Source organism: Physeter macrocephalus, chromosome 11 (assembly GCF_002837175.3).
Source record: "Physeter macrocephalus isolate SW-GA chromosome 11, ASM283717v5, whole genome shotgun sequence".
NCBI lineage: Eukaryota > Metazoa > Chordata > Mammalia > Artiodactyla > Physeteridae > Physeter > Physeter macrocephalus.
The window spans coordinates 1,066,371-1,085,899 of NC_041224.1; the positions used below are offsets into that span (position 1 = coordinate 1,066,371).

Consider the following 19,529-nt stretch of genomic DNA (forward strand, 5'->3'; position numbering starts at 1 on the left):
GGCACGAACCCGCGTCCCCTGCATCGGCAGGCGGACTCTCAACCACTGCGCCACCAGGGAATCCCTCAACTCACTTTTTCGTTTTTCTAGTTATGGGTCATGAGTAGCTAAATTTAGTATGCTAGCATATGGCAGATTAGTTATGGCCAAGGCGGTTTATATTTCCCCCGTTGCTTTATACACTTTATGTACTTTCCACCTAAGTATTAATATTCCTTATGTCCAATAATACGTCTTGGTTTACTGAGGACAATCCTGTCTTCCTGGGGCTGCACAGTTTAGGCCTGTTGATCAATTAACATCTGTTAATTATTTTTGGTATCCCAATACTCCCAGACATATTTCAGTTTGGAAGGTAACTTGTATGCTCGTCTTACCTAGTATGTTTAGAAACATTTATTTGCATATTTATCTTCTAAATGTCTATCTGGCCTGTTTATCTAATGAATGCAATGTTCTGTTCTTTTCTACCTCTTATTTTAAGAATAGAAGTGATCTGGATTAACTTTGTATTTTTGCTTTATTTGACCCTCAAACAAATGCTTTTCATCTTTATTAAATTCTTCACCAGCAAACTTGATATCACAACATATTCCAGAAAGTGTGTGACTAAAATTACTGGGATATATTACCTGCCCTGTTAAAATTGTGTCTATAATGATATTTATTTCCCGTGTTTTGTATCTTAGTCACAAATGTTTACATCCTTGTTTATCTTTCCGCTCAAGGAACCTGGGACTTGAGTGCTTTCTCTGATGGAGTTGATCTTTTTTCTGGAAGGATGTTCTGACCTATTCAGATTTGTGTCCTAAGGAAATCCTAGTTCCTTAGATAGAGATGGGCAGTTTTAGAGCTGCCTTTTTTTTTTTTTTTTTGTCCCATTGCGGAGCACAGGCTCCAGACACGCAGGCCTAGCGGCCATGGCTCACGGGCCTATCTGCTCCGCGGCATGTGGGATCCTCCCGGACCGGGGCACGAACCCGCGTCCCCTGTATTGGCAGGCGGACTCTCAACCACTGCGCCACCAGGGAAGCCTAGAGCTGCCTTTTCAGAAATTTTTATTGGGAAAAATTTAATTTTACCCTAGGTGGATTTAATAACTTACAGGACCACTTTATTCACAAGAAAAACTCTAATTTAAAACTAGCTATGCGTTCCAAAAAATGTCTAGGCATTGAAGATACTTGAGATCTTCAATTTTCTTAACCTACCAGGAGGTTATTGGTTGTCACCTTAAACCACGCTGCCGCCCTTTCCTAAGTGTCGTTTCTTTGCACGCTTTTTACTGTTTCTGGTCCACAGTTGTGGCCTAGATGTTGTCATAGGGAACGGGGTTCACTGGGGGGTTCAGTTTGCCCATCTGTGATTCTTTGGCCAGAGAAGTCAACGGCTGGTGATGTTTGGCATCCTTTAGTGGATGATGTCTTTAACAGATAGTACGCCGCCAGTGGTATCAAACTTATCACGTTCCCCTTACGAAAGAAAAACTGCTAGGAAGTGGTGGTATGACTTTATACTTAATCTTCAACAAATGAGAAGTTGGAGTCATTTATTTAAATGATCAGCCATCTACACTTGTGCATTCTGCACATATTTTTATTGACTCAGGGGATCATGGAGTTACACAAAGATATTAGCCCAAAACTTAAGGAAAGGCACCAAAATATAAGAAAGTGGCATGTTGTATGAATATCTTTTATTTTTATTTTTAAAAATTTTTTATTTTTTAAATTGAAGTAGAGCTGATTTACAAAGTTGTGTTGGTTTCTAGTGTACGTCAGAGTGATTCAGTTACATGTATATATGTATTCTTTTTCATATTCTTTTCCATTATGGTTTATTACAGGATATTGAATATAGTTCCCTGCGCTAGACAGTAGGACCACGTTGTTTATCCATTCTCTATATAATAGTTTGCATCTGCTGACCCCAAATTCTGAATCCAACCCTCCCCCTCCCCCCACTTGGCAACCACAAGTCTGTTCTCTATGTCTGTGAGTCTGTTGCTGTTTTGTAGTTAAGTTCATTTGTGTCTTAGTTTAGATTCCACATATAAGTGATATCATACGGTATTTGTCTTTCTCTGTCTGACTTACCTCACTTAGTATGATAATCTCTAGGTCCATCCATGTTGCTGCAAATGAATATCTCCTCTTCTTATTATCTGTATTATCAAGAACCATAAGTTTATCTGAAATGTTAATCTTACTCAGTTGTCTTAAATTCAGAAAGAAGTAATTCAGGTATTATTTATTCTTTTCTGACCCAGTCAAGGCTGTTGATCATTGAAGAACTTTTAGTAACTGCAGTCCCACCATCATCTCAGTTGGAAGGCTCCCCAGCTCTGATGTCTACTTCGAACCTGCCCAGCTCACTGCCTTTAGTGCTTAGACTCCGACAGTCCTTTGACCTTATTGATTCTTAAAATCCACGAATCCCACCACCCTGTCCCTGACTCTTACTCCCCCGACGACTTTTCTTCTCTTTATACCCAGGTTAAATTCCATGCCATGATTTGTTTGGCAAAATCCAATGCTAGTTAAATCCATCTCTGTCTAAATCCTAAATCCTGGGCTGAATATTGCTGGAACAAAACATGTCATCTTGCCAACTGACCTCACTTTCCGTTCGAGACTAGTGATCTCCACAGCCCACCTATCCTGCTCCGTTCACTCTTCCATTTTCCCGGATGACTATTTCATACACTCTTTTCTCAACACTGCCTCCCCTGTCCTTACTCTTAGCTAATAATCTAGTTTCACATTTTGCTCAGAAGAAAGATGCGGCGAACATAGAACTTTGGCAGGCTCTTTCCACTGCATCTTTCTGGGTACCAGCATCAGTGCCCGCAGATGCTTTCCTCCTGCACTCAGAATGAACGTCAGGGTTCTTGTCGCCTCTCCGTACCAGACCCCTGCCTCTGTCACCTGCGCAAACACATGGTTCCAATCGTTCTTCCTTCTCTCCATTTCATTAATCTTCTCAATCATCACTGTCCCCCTCTCTATTGATCGTTTCTATCAGCCTGCAAATATCCCGTTATTTCTTCCATCTTAAAGTAATCCCTCTGTTGATTCCATGTTCCTCTCCAGCTAGTTGTCATTCCTTTTCTCTTCATTCCTTTACAGCTAAATTTCTCCAAGTAGTTGTCACTGTTTCTTGTCTCCAATTTCTCTTCTCCCATCGCTCTTGAATTAGGCATCTGTTTTCTCCCTCCCTCCCGCTTGGCAGACACTGTTATGTCTGGGTCACCAGTTAGAAAATCCTCAGCCCTCATCTCACTTTCAACTGGTGCAGGTTGGTCTTAGAATCACTTGCTTCGTTTGACTTCTAGGCCAGCACGTTCTACTATTTTCCCTCCAAGCTCTGGCTTTTTTTCGTTCTCAGCTTTGCTGATTATTTTTCATGTCTTTTTAACACTGGGCCTCTCCTTTCTCTAGGTACCCATTTAAATGTACTTGGGAATCTCATCCAATCCCATGTTTTTTTAATGCAATCTTCATGCTGAAGACTTGTAACTCATATATTCCCGAAGTCTGATGAGTGGCTTTACCTTAATGTCTGCAGGCATCTCAAATGTAGCATCTCCACAACCGGGCTCCTGATTTCTCACCCCAACATGCTGCTTCCTAGTTTTCCCTTCCTTGGGCAGTGGTAACTCTCGCCTCAGGCTACTCAAGCCAAAAGCCGCTGAATCATCCTTAGCGTTTCTCTGACTCATACTTCACATCCCTTTCCTGACGCTATCTTTAGACTGTATCTGGAGGCTCACACCTTTTCTGCTGTTCCATATTATCATCTCTTACTGGGTTGATTGCAGCATCCTGCCATCAGTCTTGCTGTGTCCACATTTGCCTATTTACAGGCTGTTCACCAAATACCAGCCTGAGGTATCCTGCTGAAATGCAACTTGGAGGATGGCGTGACTTTGCTCCGTGGCTTCCTGTCTCACTCACCTACTTACTGACTCACTCATTCTCACAGTCAAAGTCAGACTGTTTACAGTGACCCCCCCGCCACCAAGGCCCCGTCTGACCTGTGCCACTGCCCCAGCCCATCCTTTAACTCTTCAGCTTCATCTCTTACCACCATTTCTCTTACTCCATACCAGGCACTCTGGTCTTCGTACCTTTCCTCTGAAGTGCTAAACATATTTATACCCCAGGACTTTTGCACTTGCTTGTCCCTCGGTCCAGAACACTGATGCCCTGGGATGTACTCATGGAACATTTCCTCACTTCCTTCAACTCTTCCTTTATTTTTTTATTTTTATTTTTTTTAACTCTTCCTTTAAATGTCACCTCTCAGTGGTGCCTCCCCTATCTCCCTGTTTAAAACCACAGGAGTTCCACTTCCTCTTCCCTGATCACTTACTCCCTGCTTGACTGTTCTTTGCAGCTCTTGTCATCATCTAATATGCTGTGTATTTTACTCATTTATTTTGTTTTTATTGTCTGTTTTCCCTGACCAGAATCTAAGTTCCATGAGGATAGGATTTTTTTGTTGGTTTTCTTTGCTGCTGTATCCTCTGCATCTAGAATAGCATCTAGACAATATTAGGTACTTTGTAAACATTTGAATACATGTATGAATTATTTTTGTCTTTTCAGTATCATGATTGGTCTGTTACCGATATGAAACTGAGCCATAAGGAGTTTAGTAACTTGTGGTGATAGCACTTAAACCCAGATCTGTCTTAACTCATAGCGTAATCCCTGTATGTATTAATCCACCCATTGGGATACTATGTGTATGAACTTTATGTTAGGTTAATTGCATTCTAAAGTAAAGGAAGTTATCAGTATTGTGCATTTTATTTTTACTCTTACCCTCAATCATGACCTGTTTGGGAGAAAATAGAAACAGATTTTTAAAAATTTTATACTTGCTTTTCTTTTTTTTTTTTTTTTTTTAAGAAACAGATCTTTATTATTTAGTTCATGTTGAAGCAGTTTCTGTTAGAGCATAGAAACTTGTTGGCGAGAGCTGTTAAACAGTTTCCTCAAACTGTCTTGGAGTAAGAGTTCTGAGAAACTCAACTTTTGCCTTCTAGCAGCAAAAAGGGCTATGTTTATTGAGATAAAAAATATCTGAATCTGGGCTTTTGTTGTAGCGAAGAATAGATAGGAACCCTGCTCATCTGGTTACGGTATTCAGGGATGTGGATTCCACAGGTGGCAGCTGGAATCTGTTCATTTTCTACCAGTGAATTGTTCTTGGTCTAATGGAAGTGTAGATCTTCAGCAGTTATCAAGCTGCTTGCAGTCAGATAGGAAACTGATGAGGGATGGAGGTCACAATTTCAGAAGGTAGTCCCAGATCATGATGACAAACTGCAGGATGTGTCTAGTCGGCATTTCCCAGCACTCACCCCTTTGTGGTTCATGGTCAAAGGAATGATTGAGCTGAAAGTGAGTTCTGTGCAACAGGAAGAACTGGTATCCTCGGATTATGGAAATGAAACACGAATCTCGACTGGTCCCCAGATTTTTCATCCCTTGGCCAGACTGTGGCCACTGCTTGTGTCCATCCAGCTCCCTGAAATGAGAATTTTTCATGAAATACTGATACTGGTGGAGAGGTGGTAAAATTTCAGGTGAGAATTGAGTTGTATGCTAATAACGTATTCTGCGGATTAATGGAAAGCCTAAGGTGTTTATCAAGGCGCATTCATTGCAAGAGTGTCTAAAAGTCTTCAGTGGGTACGGCTGACATCTCTGGTCAGCCCGGTGGGTCCCAGCTCTCGTAATCTGCGGCGGGCACGGGGTCAGCCGAGGGTTTGAGCAGAGTGTATGCACGGATTTTGGGGTGCCCCTATGGAGTGCCCTGTTTTGAGGGACTTAGTGCCTCAGGTTCCAGCCACTGGCAGCCCCAGACTCCATTCCCTGACACCTCAGGTCAACAGGACTGAGTCTGTGTGTCTGAGTTCTAGCTGTCGCATGTCAACCTGGGGAGTCCCACCCCGGGAACAAGCCTGATAAAGGTGGGGCCCGTCCTGCATGTGCTTCCTTTGTTTCAAGGGTCAAGTCTCCTTCTGCTCAGACCTGCTTTTTGGCTCTCTGACACCTTTAAGTAGTTGTTTCTTATATTCTGTCCAGATTTGTAATCATTAGATGTGGGAGGGCTAGTGTGACAAAAGCTACTCTGCCATTACCGAAATGGGAACTTCAATAAGTTGTGACACATAGTTTTTTCATTATCATTCAGTTAAAGATACTTTCTAATTTCCATTATAATTTCTTCTCTGAGACATGGGTTATTTAGATGTATATTTAAAGTTATTTTTTTCTAACACAAGGCTTAAAGAAATTTTTTTTGAGGCATAACTGACATATTAGTTTTAGATGTACAACATAAGTTGGTATTTGTATACTTTGTGAAATGATCACCACAATAAGTCTAGTTAACCTCGGTCACCTCACATAGTTAAAAAATTTTTTCTTGTGATGAGAACTTTTTTTTTTCATGTGATGAGAACTTTGAAGATCTACTCTCTTGGAAACTTTCTACTATGCAATACAGTATTATTAACCATAGCCACCGTGCTGTACATTACATGACTTATTTGTTTTGTAACTGGAAGTTTGTAGCTTTTGACCACCTTCACCCGTTCCCCAACCCTCCTACCCACTTCTGGCAACCACCAACCTGTTCTCTTACCTATGAGCCTGGTGTTTTGGTTTTATTTCCTTTTTTTTTTTTTTTTTTTTTTCAGATTATACATATGAGTAAAATCACACGGTATTTGTCTTTGTCTGACTTATTTCACTTAGCATAATACCCTTTAGGTCCATCCATATTGTTGCAAATGGCAAGATTTCATTCTTTGTTATGGCTGAGTAATATTCCAGTGTGTGTGTGTATGTGTGTCTATCTCTCTATCTATCCATCTATCTATCACATCTTCTTTATCCATTCATCCATTGATGGACACTCAAGTTGCTTCCTCCATATCTTGGCTGTTGTAAATAATGCTGCAGTGAACATGGGGGTGCAGATATTTTTTTAAAACTTTACTATTGATTTCTAGCTTAATTCCACCATGGTCTGAGAATATACTATGTAGGATTTTAATCCTTTGGAAGTTGTTGATTGGATATATAGCCCACTCTGTGGTCAGTTAGTGTTCTCTGTTTACTTGAAAAGAATTTGTATTCTTAGCTCTTGAGTGTAGTATGTCAGTTAGGTTATGTTTGTTAATCATGTTCAAATGTTCAATAGTTTTTAACTTTTTATTTTGGTGTGCTTTTTCTGTCAATGAGACTGGTACATGAAAATCTCCTACTATGTTGGGAATTTGATCTATTTATCCTTTTAATTCTGTTAATTTTTTCTGTTTATTTGGAGCTTGTGTTATTAGATGACTATAAATTTGGAATTATGTCGTCCTTATGAATTGAACCCTTTAACAGTATGAATTTTCCCTCTTTATCTCTGGTAATGCCTTTCCCTTAAAGTCTACTTTGTCTGCTATTAACGTAGTGACATCAACTTCTTTTGGTTAGGTTTTCCATTGTGTGTTTTTTTCCTTCCTTTTCTTTACATTTATCTTTATCATTTGAGTGTTTTTTTTAAGTAGTTAGGTTTTGCTTTCTTGTATCCCAGTGTTACAATCTTTCTTTTAATTAGGATATTTAGATTACTTAAAGTTAATATAATTACCATGTTTGCATTGAAACCAACCATCATACTATTTCTTTTCTGTTTCATCCACATATTCTGTGCTTTCTTTCTTCTATCTCACCATTATTAACTCAGTGAATTTTCAGTTGTATTGTGCATTGCATTACTCTCATTTGTCACATTAAGATGGCTTTCATTTCTTTTGTAGGCAAAGATAGAGTTTTTAATACCCCATTGTGTGAACAAGGAATTGTTGGATTTGGAATTGGAATTGCAGTTGCTGGTGCTACCGCCATTGCAGAAATTCAGTTTGCAGATTATATTTTCCCTGCTTTTGATCAGGTAAGAAGATTGCATTTTACCATAATCTAGCCTTTCTAAGGGAAGTCCGTGAAGTATTAAAGAATTATCTCCACTCTCCCACCCCCTATCTTAGGAACTTTTTGTTACCTTTGAGCTGCTTTGCTATGGACATATATTTAAAGATCAAATAAAATGGCTTATGAAAATGGATGGGAAAAAAGGACTCATCGTGACATGTCCCTTCTCTCTTTCCCCCTCAGATTGTTAATGAAGCCGCCAAGTATCGCTATCGCTCTGGGGATCTTTTTAATTGTGGAAGCCTCACCATCCGGTCCCCTTGGGGCTGTGTCGGCCATGGGGCTCTCTATCATTCCCAGAGTCCTGAAGCTTTTTTTGCCCACTGCCCAGGAATCAAGGTATTCTCACTTATGTACTTTATTTGCTCTCCATTTGATGTTTCTGTTTTGGTTCATTCGATTAATATTAACTAATATGGTTATCTAGAGAAAAGCAATCAGGATTTTTGGAATTTATGTGAACTTAATTGTTTTTAAGAAAGAGAGCTTTTATTTCGTTTAGATTAAGCAGCCAACACCCAGGTTTATAGAATATTTTCCTTGAAGCAGCACTGGCTTGACCCCGATGTGAATAATAAAACTGAGAACATAGTTTATCTTCCATCTCTTTCAAAGCTCTCCTTCTTTCTTTTTGTTTTTCTTTTGCGATAGAAATCATCTTTATTTATCAAAATAACATATATTACCAAGACATGAAAAATGAAACTGACAAAGTAAGTTATACATTCCTACCAATCTTTGGCAAGTTTCACAGATTTGTTCAGCAAAAAGGCCTTACTTGCAAATTCCATTTGAGCAGAAAGCTCTGTTTCTTTCTAATGGGACTTTCTCACTTAACAGTTGATTCTGGAGTAATTTTAATAAATCTACTGCTTAGTGCATATTTACCTCAAAGTCACAGGAATAAAATTTTGCTTTTAGTCTATTTCTTACTTTTAAATAGACCGACAGAAGACTTGGTTACCTAGGTATGTTTTCCAGTCCAGGGGAACGTAATACTTGCTCAAGCAATTAATTTTGAAGCATCTGTCTTTTATAGCCTTCCACAATAATCTTAGGTCTTCCACAGCAGCTTGGGTCTTTTGATTAAAAAAATATATATATTTTGCTTATTTTATGTCTTAATTTTTTACATTATCTTCTTTTCTATTTTCTGAAGAGCTTTCCAGGGAATCAATATAAAAACTCATAGATATGTCTACCTAGAGCTTTATGTCTGGTTTTTGATAACATGAGTCATTTGTGAATGTGTCTATGTTTTATTGTTTTTTCTACCAGATCAAAGTTGTAAAATTTTGTAGTGAAGTAGGGGTTACATAATTTTTCAATGTAAGCTAGAAATGGTAGGTTGGGACAAAAACCACATTTGAGGCAACAGTTATTTTTGTGCTTGAGCTGAAGATTGATTCACATTTAATGTTTATGATGTTACCCAGTATTTATTTTTATTTATTTATTTATTTATTTATTTTGCGGTATGTGGGCCTCTCACTGTTGTGGCCTCTCCCGTTGTGGAGCACAGGCTCCGGACACGCAGGCTCAGCGGCCATGGCTCACGGGGATCTTCCCGGACCGGGGCACGAGCCCGTGTCCCCTGCATCGGCAGGCGGACTCTCAACCGCTGCGCCACCAGGGAAGCCCCGCCTCCCAGTATTTTTAAGAGCAGTTCTTTTCTCTCACCCCTACCTCTCTCCCCCCGTGCTTTCTCTTTTATTTTATCCCAAATGAGAATATACATATAGTACAAAAGGCTAAAAATAAACACATGAAGAAAGCAGATGAATAAAAACTAAACTAGGAACATAAGATAAAGACATTGTGTGCTATGATGAGCAATGTATTTAACAGTCTCTTTTCGGAAAATAGTGAGATTTGTGTTATTTTTTAAATAAAAATTCTTCAATAAAATGGTATAAAAATGATTTTGAAAGCCAAATATAGTTTGCTTCAAGGAACCTTATTTGAGTCTTTGTGATAAATACAGGTTTATTTTAATGATAACTCTTCCTATGTAATAACATCTTTATGTAGTTATTTAACAGTCATAAAACTGGACAAGAGTTTGTGATTTGAGGCAAAATTGTGTAGAAATTAAGAGCTATAGGTCAGTCAGAACAGGCAAGAATCCTTGCTTTAGCAATCGAGCTAACCTTGGGCGGGCTACTTGTCTCTCTTTAAGCCTCAGTCTCTATTTCTAAATTGGGGAAAATAATAATTGCTACTTCATAGGGTTGCTATGAGCATGAATTACTCCACATAGTGGATTAATCAACAGTTAACACATATGCTACCTGCTGTTATTACCATCATCTTCCTCATTATCAGTCTCATTCTCAAGAAGGTCCTGAGCCCTTTTTTTCCCCAACTGGAAATGTGCAGCCTCCACACTTTTCTTTTAGCTTTGCAGTAACTGCACATTATATTACCTGGATCATAAAGTTCAGTGGATTATTTTTCCACTTAGGAAATGAAGGCCAGAGTTTTCTTGGGAAAGGAGGAGATGTTGGTATCTTAAAATTGGAGAAGAGAGTTGCATGCCTTTGAAAAGTAGCAGTTGGATATTAGTAGAAAAGGTTTCTTTATAAGTAAATACAGGAAGATATTGACAAATTTACTTTTTTGTTTTGATGAGTGCTCTTTGTGGTTTCCTTTTATTTTTTATGTATATGCAAGTTTAACTCCTTGAGAGAATAGCAGTATCTTAATTACCAGAATATGGTGGGCATCTGATAAATATTTGTGAACAAATGGGATCATTTTGGACAATATGTGAATCTTATTACAAATGGTAATTAGTTTAAAAATACAAGATTTCTATATTTAATTAGTAACAATTGGTTATTTAAATATCAACCCTTATATGTGAGTTTACTGGGATTCATTTTCGCTGAACTTGTCTTAAAAAAAATCTGTTTTTGCAGGTGGTTATACCCAGAAGCCCTTTCCAGGCCAAGGGACTTCTTTTGTCATGCATAGAGGATAAAAATCCTTGTATATTTTTTGAACCTAAAATACTTTACAGGGCAGCAGGTAAATTTTTCATTTATTTTATATTTATGAACATCTTTATACATTTTGTTTTGCATAGCTCAAAATTATAATTTTTCTTTCATAAGCTTGATTTATATTTCCCTGTAGAAAAAAAAAATTCTGATGTCTTCTATATTTAGTTTGTCCTCAGCTGTATATTTTAAGTTAACTTTAGAGAAAATCCATCTAGCTATTTAAATTTTAATTTTGGAAACAGGGAAGCAATGTGAAGTGGTAGCAAGAAAGTAGGGGTTATGTTTGGCTACATAGTAGATGCTAAGTAGTTGTGGGTTGAGTGGAAAAGGTGAATGAGCTCATTGTACTAAATAATATCAAAGGTCCTTTTAGCTAAAGTGTCCTTGTAGGTCTTCATCTAAATTAGGATTCCTTTGATAGTGAAGGGGGCACTATTAGTTTTATAACATCAGGTCTACACTGGGTTGAGTGTCTAAGGCAAACTGAAATGTTTGATCACCCTCTTTCTAGCTCAGAATCATAATTCTCTAAACACTCATCTATCATTGCTTCTTTATCAGCCTTAATGGACATTTAAACATCAAACTGTTTATTCTGCCTAAAGTGCATTTTATTTCAAATTCAGGGAACATTGCTTTGGCAAACCATTCTTTTCCTCGAACAGTTAGGCTTAAAAACATTTTGTTTTATTGTGATGTGAATTATGTACATTTAAATACATATGCAGAGATTGTAAGTGTTCAGTTGGATAGATTTGACAGTCCTCTACATCCATGTAACTACTATGTAAAACAAGACTGGAAAACTTTCATTGCTCCAGGAAGCTCCTTCCTGTCTCTTCTCTGCCAATCCATTCTTCCTACCCCAAACTTAGCCACTTTCTGATTGCTTTCAGCATAGATTAGTTGCATATGCTTTGGGCCCTTATGTAAGTAAGTCATACAGTGCTGTATATATTCTTTTGTGTTTGCCTTCTTTTGCTCAGCCTGATGGTTTTGAGATTCATTCATGTTGTTGCTCGTATCAGTGGTTTATTCCTTTTTCATTGCTGAGTAGCATTTCCATTGTATGAATATATCACAGTTTATCCCTTCGCCTGTTGATGGACAAATGATCATCATTGTTTTCAGTTTTTGCCTATTTTGTACAATGCTGCTAGAGACATTCTTACACAAGTGTTTTTGTGAACATACTGTTTCTTTCTTTCTTTCTTTCTTTTCTTTCTTTTCTCTTTCTTTCTTTCTCTCTCTCTCTCTTTCTTTCTTTCTTTCTTTCTTTCCTTTCTTTCCTTTCTTTTCTTTCTTTGATAAACATCCAGGAATAGAATTGATGTGTCAGAGTAGACTGAATGTTATAAAAATCTACTGAAGACTTTTTCCTAAGTGGTTATGCCATGTTGCATTTCTGCTGGAAATTTATCAGAGTTCCAGTTGCTCTTAATTTAAGCATACTTTAAATTGAATCTCTGCATTTTTGGGGAACTCTATAGTTATCTATATCCCATTATGGAATAAAAAATAACAAAAGAATTTATAATCTTGAGGTGAAAAGGAAAACACCAATGTTATATACTGAGTAGCTATTTGATTTCTAATTACTATGAATACCCTATGAGTATTATGTTTGTAAGGCCAACCAATTCAAGCTAATCAATTAATACAGGTTTTTTTTTTCCCAGTTTTTAATAAATGGAGACTAAACAACATTTGGAAAAGTAATATTCACTTTGCTACAGATTTTGATGTCAGGATTGGTGAGGAAAATGTTTAATGTTATAGGATTCCAGCTAAGAGAATGAGCTTGAGAAATTTGTTGTAGGTTTGGCCCTGGGAGAGATTATGAAGGACCCTGATGAGGATCGAGGCTCAAAAGTTTTTCAACAGTTTCCCTGTGATTGTTTTTGTGTCATTTCAGGGATTCTTAACTGAATCTTTTCTTGTCCCAGTAAAGACTAAAAAAGAGTTGTTTCATAGCTAGAGAATTTCTCTGCCAAAGAAAATAGGCTTGGAAAAGAGTTAGCCACTGGAATCTTTTTATGAGTGTTCTCCAGGTGGTTATCAAGCTTGATCCCTGGGCCAGCAGCAGAAGCAGTATGGGAGCTTATGAGAAATGCAGGCTGTCAGGCCTCAGTCAGTTCAAGACCTACTGAATCAGAACCCCTGGGGACGGCCCAGCTCATTCTGTCTTCACAGCCTTCCAGGTGCTTCTGACTCATACTAACTTTTGAGAACCAGTGCATAACGTCAGTTCTAAAGCAATAACTAGCTCCATTTATTTTTTATAATTCTTGGTTCTTATGTAGAATTCAGGATGCTTTTAACCCATAGTTTTCTTAGCCTTGGCCTCTGGTTCAAATCCGTATCTTGCAGCTGACCATATTTTGGTTTCTGCTCTTTTGTGGGGACGGGGATGTGAACAGGGGCTCTGAATGTTCTCACGCTGATTCTTCAATTGCTGCCTACATGCAGCCCCCTTTTCTCTAGCTCTATCTGTTCATCTCTCAGATCTGCTTTGCACTGGTGGAGGAAACTCCAAAATTAAAGTTGTTTGGAATGATGTAAAAAGGAATGGCATATTTTGATTCAATAATCTGGATTATTGCTCTTTGTGGAAGACATTTCTGTATTGACAGAGAAGGTGCTTTAGATTCATTTAAAAGATTGGAGTAGCCTGATAATTTCTAAGTGGTCATAATAGGAAGACTTGTAGTATCCATAGACAGTAACTTAACAGACTGACTTTATTATTTTTTTTAATTGGGTTATAGTGGTTTTACAATGTTGTGTTAGTTTCTATCGTATAGTGAAGTGGAGTTCCCTGTGCTATACAGCAGGTTCTCATTAGTTATCTATTTTATACATATTAGTGTATATATGTCAACTCCAGTCTCCCAATTCATCCCACGCCTCCCCTCCCCCCTTGGTGTCTATACGTTTGTTCTCTGCATCGGTGTCTCTATTTCTGCCTTGCAAACCAGTTCATCTGTATCATTTTTCTAGATTCCACATATATGCGTTAATGAACGTTATTTGCTTTTTCTCCTTGTGACTTACTTCACTCTGTGTAACATTCTCTAGGTCCATCCACGTCTCTACAAATGACCCAATTTCGTTCCTTTTTTATTCCTTTTTCATTGCTGAGTAGCATTTCCATTGTATGAATATATCACAGTTTATCCCTTCGCCTGTTGATGGACAAATGATCATCATTGTTTTCAGTTTTTGCCTATTTTGTACAATGCTGCTAGAGACATTCTTACACAAGTGTTTTTGTGAACATACTGTTTCTTTCTTTCTTTCTTTCTTTTCTTTCTTTTCTCTTTCTTTCTTTCTCTCTCTCTCTCTTTCTTTCTTTCTTTCTTTCTTTCCTTTCTTTCCTTTCTTTTCTTTCTTTGATAAACATCCAGGAATAGAATTGATGTGTCAGAGTAGACTGAATGTTATAAAAATCTACTGAAGACTTTTTCCTAAGTGGTTATGCCATGTTGCATTTCTGCTGGAAATTTATCAGAGTTCCAGTTGCTCTTAATTTAAGCATACTTTAAATTGAATCTCTGCATTTTTGGGGAACTCTATAGTTATCTATATCCCATTATGGAATAAAAAATAACAAAAGAATTTATAATCTTGAGGTGAAAAGGAAAACACCAATGTTATATACTGAGTAGCTATTTGATTTCTAATTACTATGAATACCCTATGAGTATTATGTTTGTAAGGCCAACCAATTCAAGCTAATCAATTAATACAGGTTTTTTTTTTCCCAGTTTTTAATAAATGGAGACTAAACAACATTTGGAAAAGTAATATTCACTTTGCTACAGATTTTGATGTCAGGATTGGTGAGGAAAATGTTTAATGTTATAGGATTCCAGCTAAGAGAATGAGCTTGAGAAATTTGTTGTAGGTTTGGCCCTGGGAGAGATTATGAAGGACCCTGATGAGGATCGAGGCTCAAAAGTTTTTCAACAGTTTCCCTGTGATTGTTTTTGTGTCATTTCAGGGATTCTTAACTGAATCTTTTCTTGTCCCAGTAAAGACTAAAAAAGAGTTGTTTCATAGCTAGAGAATTTCTCTGCCAAAGAAAATAGGCTTGGAAAAGAGTTAGCCACTGGAATCTTTTTATGAGTGTTCTCCAGGTGGTTATCAAGCTTGATCCCTGGGCCAGCAGCAGAAGCAGTGTGGGAGCTTATGAGAAATGCAGGCTGTCAGGCCTCAGTCAGTTCAAGACCTACTGAATCAGAACCCCTGGGGACAGCCCAGCTCATTCTGTCTTCACAGCCTTCCAGGTGCTTCTGACTCATACTAACTTTTGAGAACCAGTGCATAACGTCAGTTCTAAAGCAATAACTAGCTCCATTTATTTTTTATAATTCTTGGTTCTTATGTAGAATTCAGGATGCTTTTAACCCATAGTTTTCTTAGCCTTGGCCTCAGGTTCAAATCCGTATCTTGCAGCTGACCATATTTTGGTTTCTGCTCTTTTGTGGGGACGGGGATGTGAACAGGGGCTCTGAATGTTCTCACGCTGATTCTTCAATTGCTGCCTACATGCAGCCCCCTTTTCTCTAGCTCTATCTGTTCATCTCTCAGATCTGCTTTGCACTGGTGGAGGAAACTCCAAAATTAAAGTTGTTTGGAATGATGTAAAAAGGAATGGCATATTTTGATTCAATAATCTGGATTATTGCTCTTTGTGGAAGACATTTCTGTATTGACAGAGAAGGTGCTTTAGATTCATTTAAAAGATTGGAGTAGCCTGATAATTTCTAAGTGGTCATAATAGGAAGACTTGTAGTATCCATAGACAGTAACTTAACAGACTGACTTTATTATTTTTTTTAATTGGGTTATAGTGGTTTTACAATGTTGTGTTAGTTTCTATCGTATAGTGAAGTGGAGTTCCCTGTGCTATACAGCAGGTTCTCATTAGTTATCTATTTTATACATATTAGTGTATATATGTCAACTCCAGTCTCCCAATTCATCCCAGGCCTCCCCTCCCCCCTTGGTGTCTATACGTTTGTTCTCTGCATCGGTGTCTCTATTTCTGCCTTGCAAACCAGTTCATCTGTATCATTTTTCTAGATTCCACATATATGCGTTAATGAACGTTATTTGCTTTTTCTCCTTGTGACTTACTTCACTCTGTGTAACATTCTCTAGGTCCATCCACGTCTCTACAAATGACCCAATTTCGTTCCTTTTTATGGCTGAGTAATATTCCATTGTGTATATGTATCACATTTTCTTTATCCGTTCAAACAGACTGGCTTTTTTTCCGACATGCATTACTCTTGAATTTCTAGCATACCTTTGGGAATAGTCAAAACAGAGGGGGACTAAAGATGTGAACCTTTACATTAAAATTTTTTTTTTAAAGTTCATGTTGGGAAAATTCACAGAGTAATAAATATAGATGTATATTCTTATATTACAAACACGATGCTGATAATTCCTTGTAAAAATGGGAGTTGTGTTTATTACATAATAGCTCATTTAGGTTAATTATCCAGTAATCTTAACTAAATGCGACATGGTCAAGTATAAGGAAGGCCACAAAAGCTAACTTTTAAGTAGTCTAAGGCAATGTTTATAAAATCTATGCATTTAAGTCCTCATTTTATTTATGGAATAGTATCTTAAATACATAGATATAGTCATGAGTTATCCAATTTCAAAAAACTAGGCTAACAATGAAACCCATTATAAGACCTTAAGTACAATGGATATTTATCTTTCTCTCACATAAACATCCTGGTTGGCAGTGCAGTGGTGCCTTAGTCATCAAGGTACCAGGGACCTGCTGTCTGGTTTCTCTGTTGTCTTCAACATGGTCCCAGATGGGTGCTCCACTCCCAACATCACATATACATTCCAGCCACCAGGAAGGGGAAAGGGAGGTGGAAGGGGAAAGGGAGGTGGAAGGGGAAAGGGAGGTGGAAGGGGAAAGGGAGGTGGAAGGGGAAAGGGAGGTGGAAGGGGAAAGGGAGGTGGAAGGGGAAAGGGAGTCATCTTCTCTTTAAAGAATAACTCGGAAGTTGCACATATTAAATCTACTACATCCCATTGGCCAGAACTTAATCACAGGGCCACACCTCGCCGCAAGGGAGGCTGAAAAAGTAGTTGGGTACTAGGCTAAAGACTAAAAATTTTATTGTTACCCAGTGATGGGAGACACGTATTGACAATTACCAATCTCTGTCACAGTTGCTTGCATGGTTTCCAAAAGAAGTTCCACATTTTAAGGAGGGGATAGAACTCTTAGGAATAATATGGTTTTGCTCAGTCTACTTCTAGGAATCTATTTCAGAGATACACTGATAAAAGTCTGAGAAAATGTTACTGTTCATTACAGCACCATTTTTAAGAACAAGGACTGGAAATAACCCATTCGTCCATCCCTAGGGGATTTGGACTTGGTTGAGTAAATTAAACTACATTCTTTTGATGGATTATGCTGCAGCTCTTTAAAGAAGTGAGACAGATGTCTGTATACTGCTCTATCAGTCAGGGTTTGATCAGAAGCAAAACACTAGAAGATATTATATTTATATATAATATATGCAGTTGTAGAAGCTAAATAGTCCATGAAAAGTTGTTGCTTCTGTGTTTGGTGCTGTATCTTGAAGTTTGCAGGACAGACTGTTAGGAAGGGAAGATGGACATGAAGCACGGTAGAGCCAGGACAAACTAGAACCTGCTCGGATGGATTAGAGCCCAAAGGGCAGTCTGGAACTTCCGTCCATCTCTCACCACCTCCAAGGCTTAGTGTGAGAAAAAGATTGCTTGATAGGAGATGCTTCAAACAGCTAGGAGGCTGTTTGAACAGCCTGTCCAAGAAATGGTGGGGGCTTGATTAGCAGAAAAAGATGGGTTAGAAATTTGTTAGATCGTATGAAATATTTGTGTCTAAATAAATTTAAGAAGGGGAAAGAAGAGGGAGGGGTCAAGAGTAAGTGTAGAGTAAGATTTCTTTGTATGGTAGTAACGGAGGAGTGGTAGATACCCTGCAATAAAAGGTATGTGCGTGTGTGTGTGTGTTTATTAATTTTTATTAGAGTATAGTTGCTTTACAATGTTGTGTTACTTTCTGCTGTACAGCAAAGTGAATCAGCTCTATGTATACATATATCCCCTCTTTTTCGTATTTCCTTCCCATTTAGGTCACCACAGAGCATTGAGTAGAGTTCTCTATGCTATACAGTAGGTTCTCATTAGTTATCTATTTTATACATAGTAGTGTATATATGTCAATCCCCATCTCCCAATTCATCACACCCCTGTTTGTCTGTGTATTTTAAATGTGTACGGAGCTGGCTTGGAAGTTTGGAGTCTTGAAATAAGTGAACCTCAGAACCCTGGGATAGAAGCGAATGCCAAAATCTTCCAGAAGGTATTTGCCTGGTCCTGGAAACATTGAGCTTTTGCTCTGATGACTCCATGGAACAGTGCGGGCAGGAGACAAAGTCCGGGACCTACTTTAGGTAGAGAATGTACTAGGAGCCCTTGCTTAAAGGTGGGACGCCACGTGCCACATCCACGGTGTGAAGTACAGAAGTGGCAGGAAGAAATATTACCTGTCTTGACTTTATGCTGGTGGAGAGAAAAGAAGAAATCTCTTAAGAATTTTGATCACAATGTGGCCCTTGCACAGGACTACAATTTCAATATGTGCCCATAAGTGTGGTGTGAAAACTCTTAAGCAGGTCATTTAATTTAAGGGGTTCCAAGTTGTTGGTACCCAAGAGCGCTGTCAGGAGGTAACAAAATCCTCTCTGGAGTCACTTCAAGTCAGGGCTCAGAATAGTCCTACAGGTAGAGTTCCAAAAAGAAGAAGATAGAGTCCGTTTGAGCAGGATCAAGAAAAGGAAGATAACAGGCCCCTCAAGACTTCGGATATTAGAACTAGCATATAGACATTGCAAAAAAGTAGGCATCACATTAAAAAAAGGAGGCACTTGAGACTATAAGCAGTAGACAAGCAAATTTGAAGAACAGAATGGAGTGTCTAGTAAAGAGAAATAATAAATGAAAGAAAAAAAAATCTCTGGTTTAACCAGAAATTATAAACAGATAAAGGAAGAATTGGTAAACTAGAAGACAAGGTCAAAAAAATTATCAGAATGTAGTCTAGAGCAAAGAAGAGTAGGAAAATAGGAAAGACGCTGAGTACGAAGGGACGGTGAGAAGGTGTAAATCTATCTAAGGAACAGAGTTGGGCACGATTCCTAATAATGCTCATGAATAGAATTTTACTGACAGAAAAGTAATTCCCTAGCATTTGCCACCCTTTACAATCAGAGCTAGATTGATGCAGTTGGAAATATTTCAGGGAAGCCTCAGCTATTACCTCTTTTCCCCTCCAGCAACCTCATGCAGATGTTATTTTCCCAAGTCTGGAATTGTATTCTCTCCTTGATTCCTGCAGTAAAGTATTTAAAGGATACTAGGTACAGAGTTCCTTAGGAAGCTCAAGTATTAGGCGTCCAGAAAAAAAGGTGACTTGCTAACTCAAAGG

General features: G+C 38.2%; 1 protein-coding gene across 7 annotated transcripts in view; it reads left to right on the forward strand.

Moving 5' to 3' along the window:
• Nucleotides 1–19,529, forward strand: part of BCKDHB (branched chain keto acid dehydrogenase E1 subunit beta) — a 250,090-nt gene that overhangs the window by 40,383 nt on the left and 190,178 nt on the right. For all 7 annotated transcript variants that reach the window (XM_028495377.2, XM_028495379.2, XM_055087679.1 and 4 more), the window contains 3 exons: nt 7,832–7,965; nt 8,187–8,342; nt 10,925–11,033. In XM_028495377.2, the coding sequence (XP_028351178.1) occupies nt 7,832–7,965; nt 8,187–8,342; nt 10,925–11,033 (399 nt within the window). The remainder of the gene's footprint in view (nt 1–7,831; nt 7,966–8,186; nt 8,343–10,924; nt 11,034–19,529) is intronic.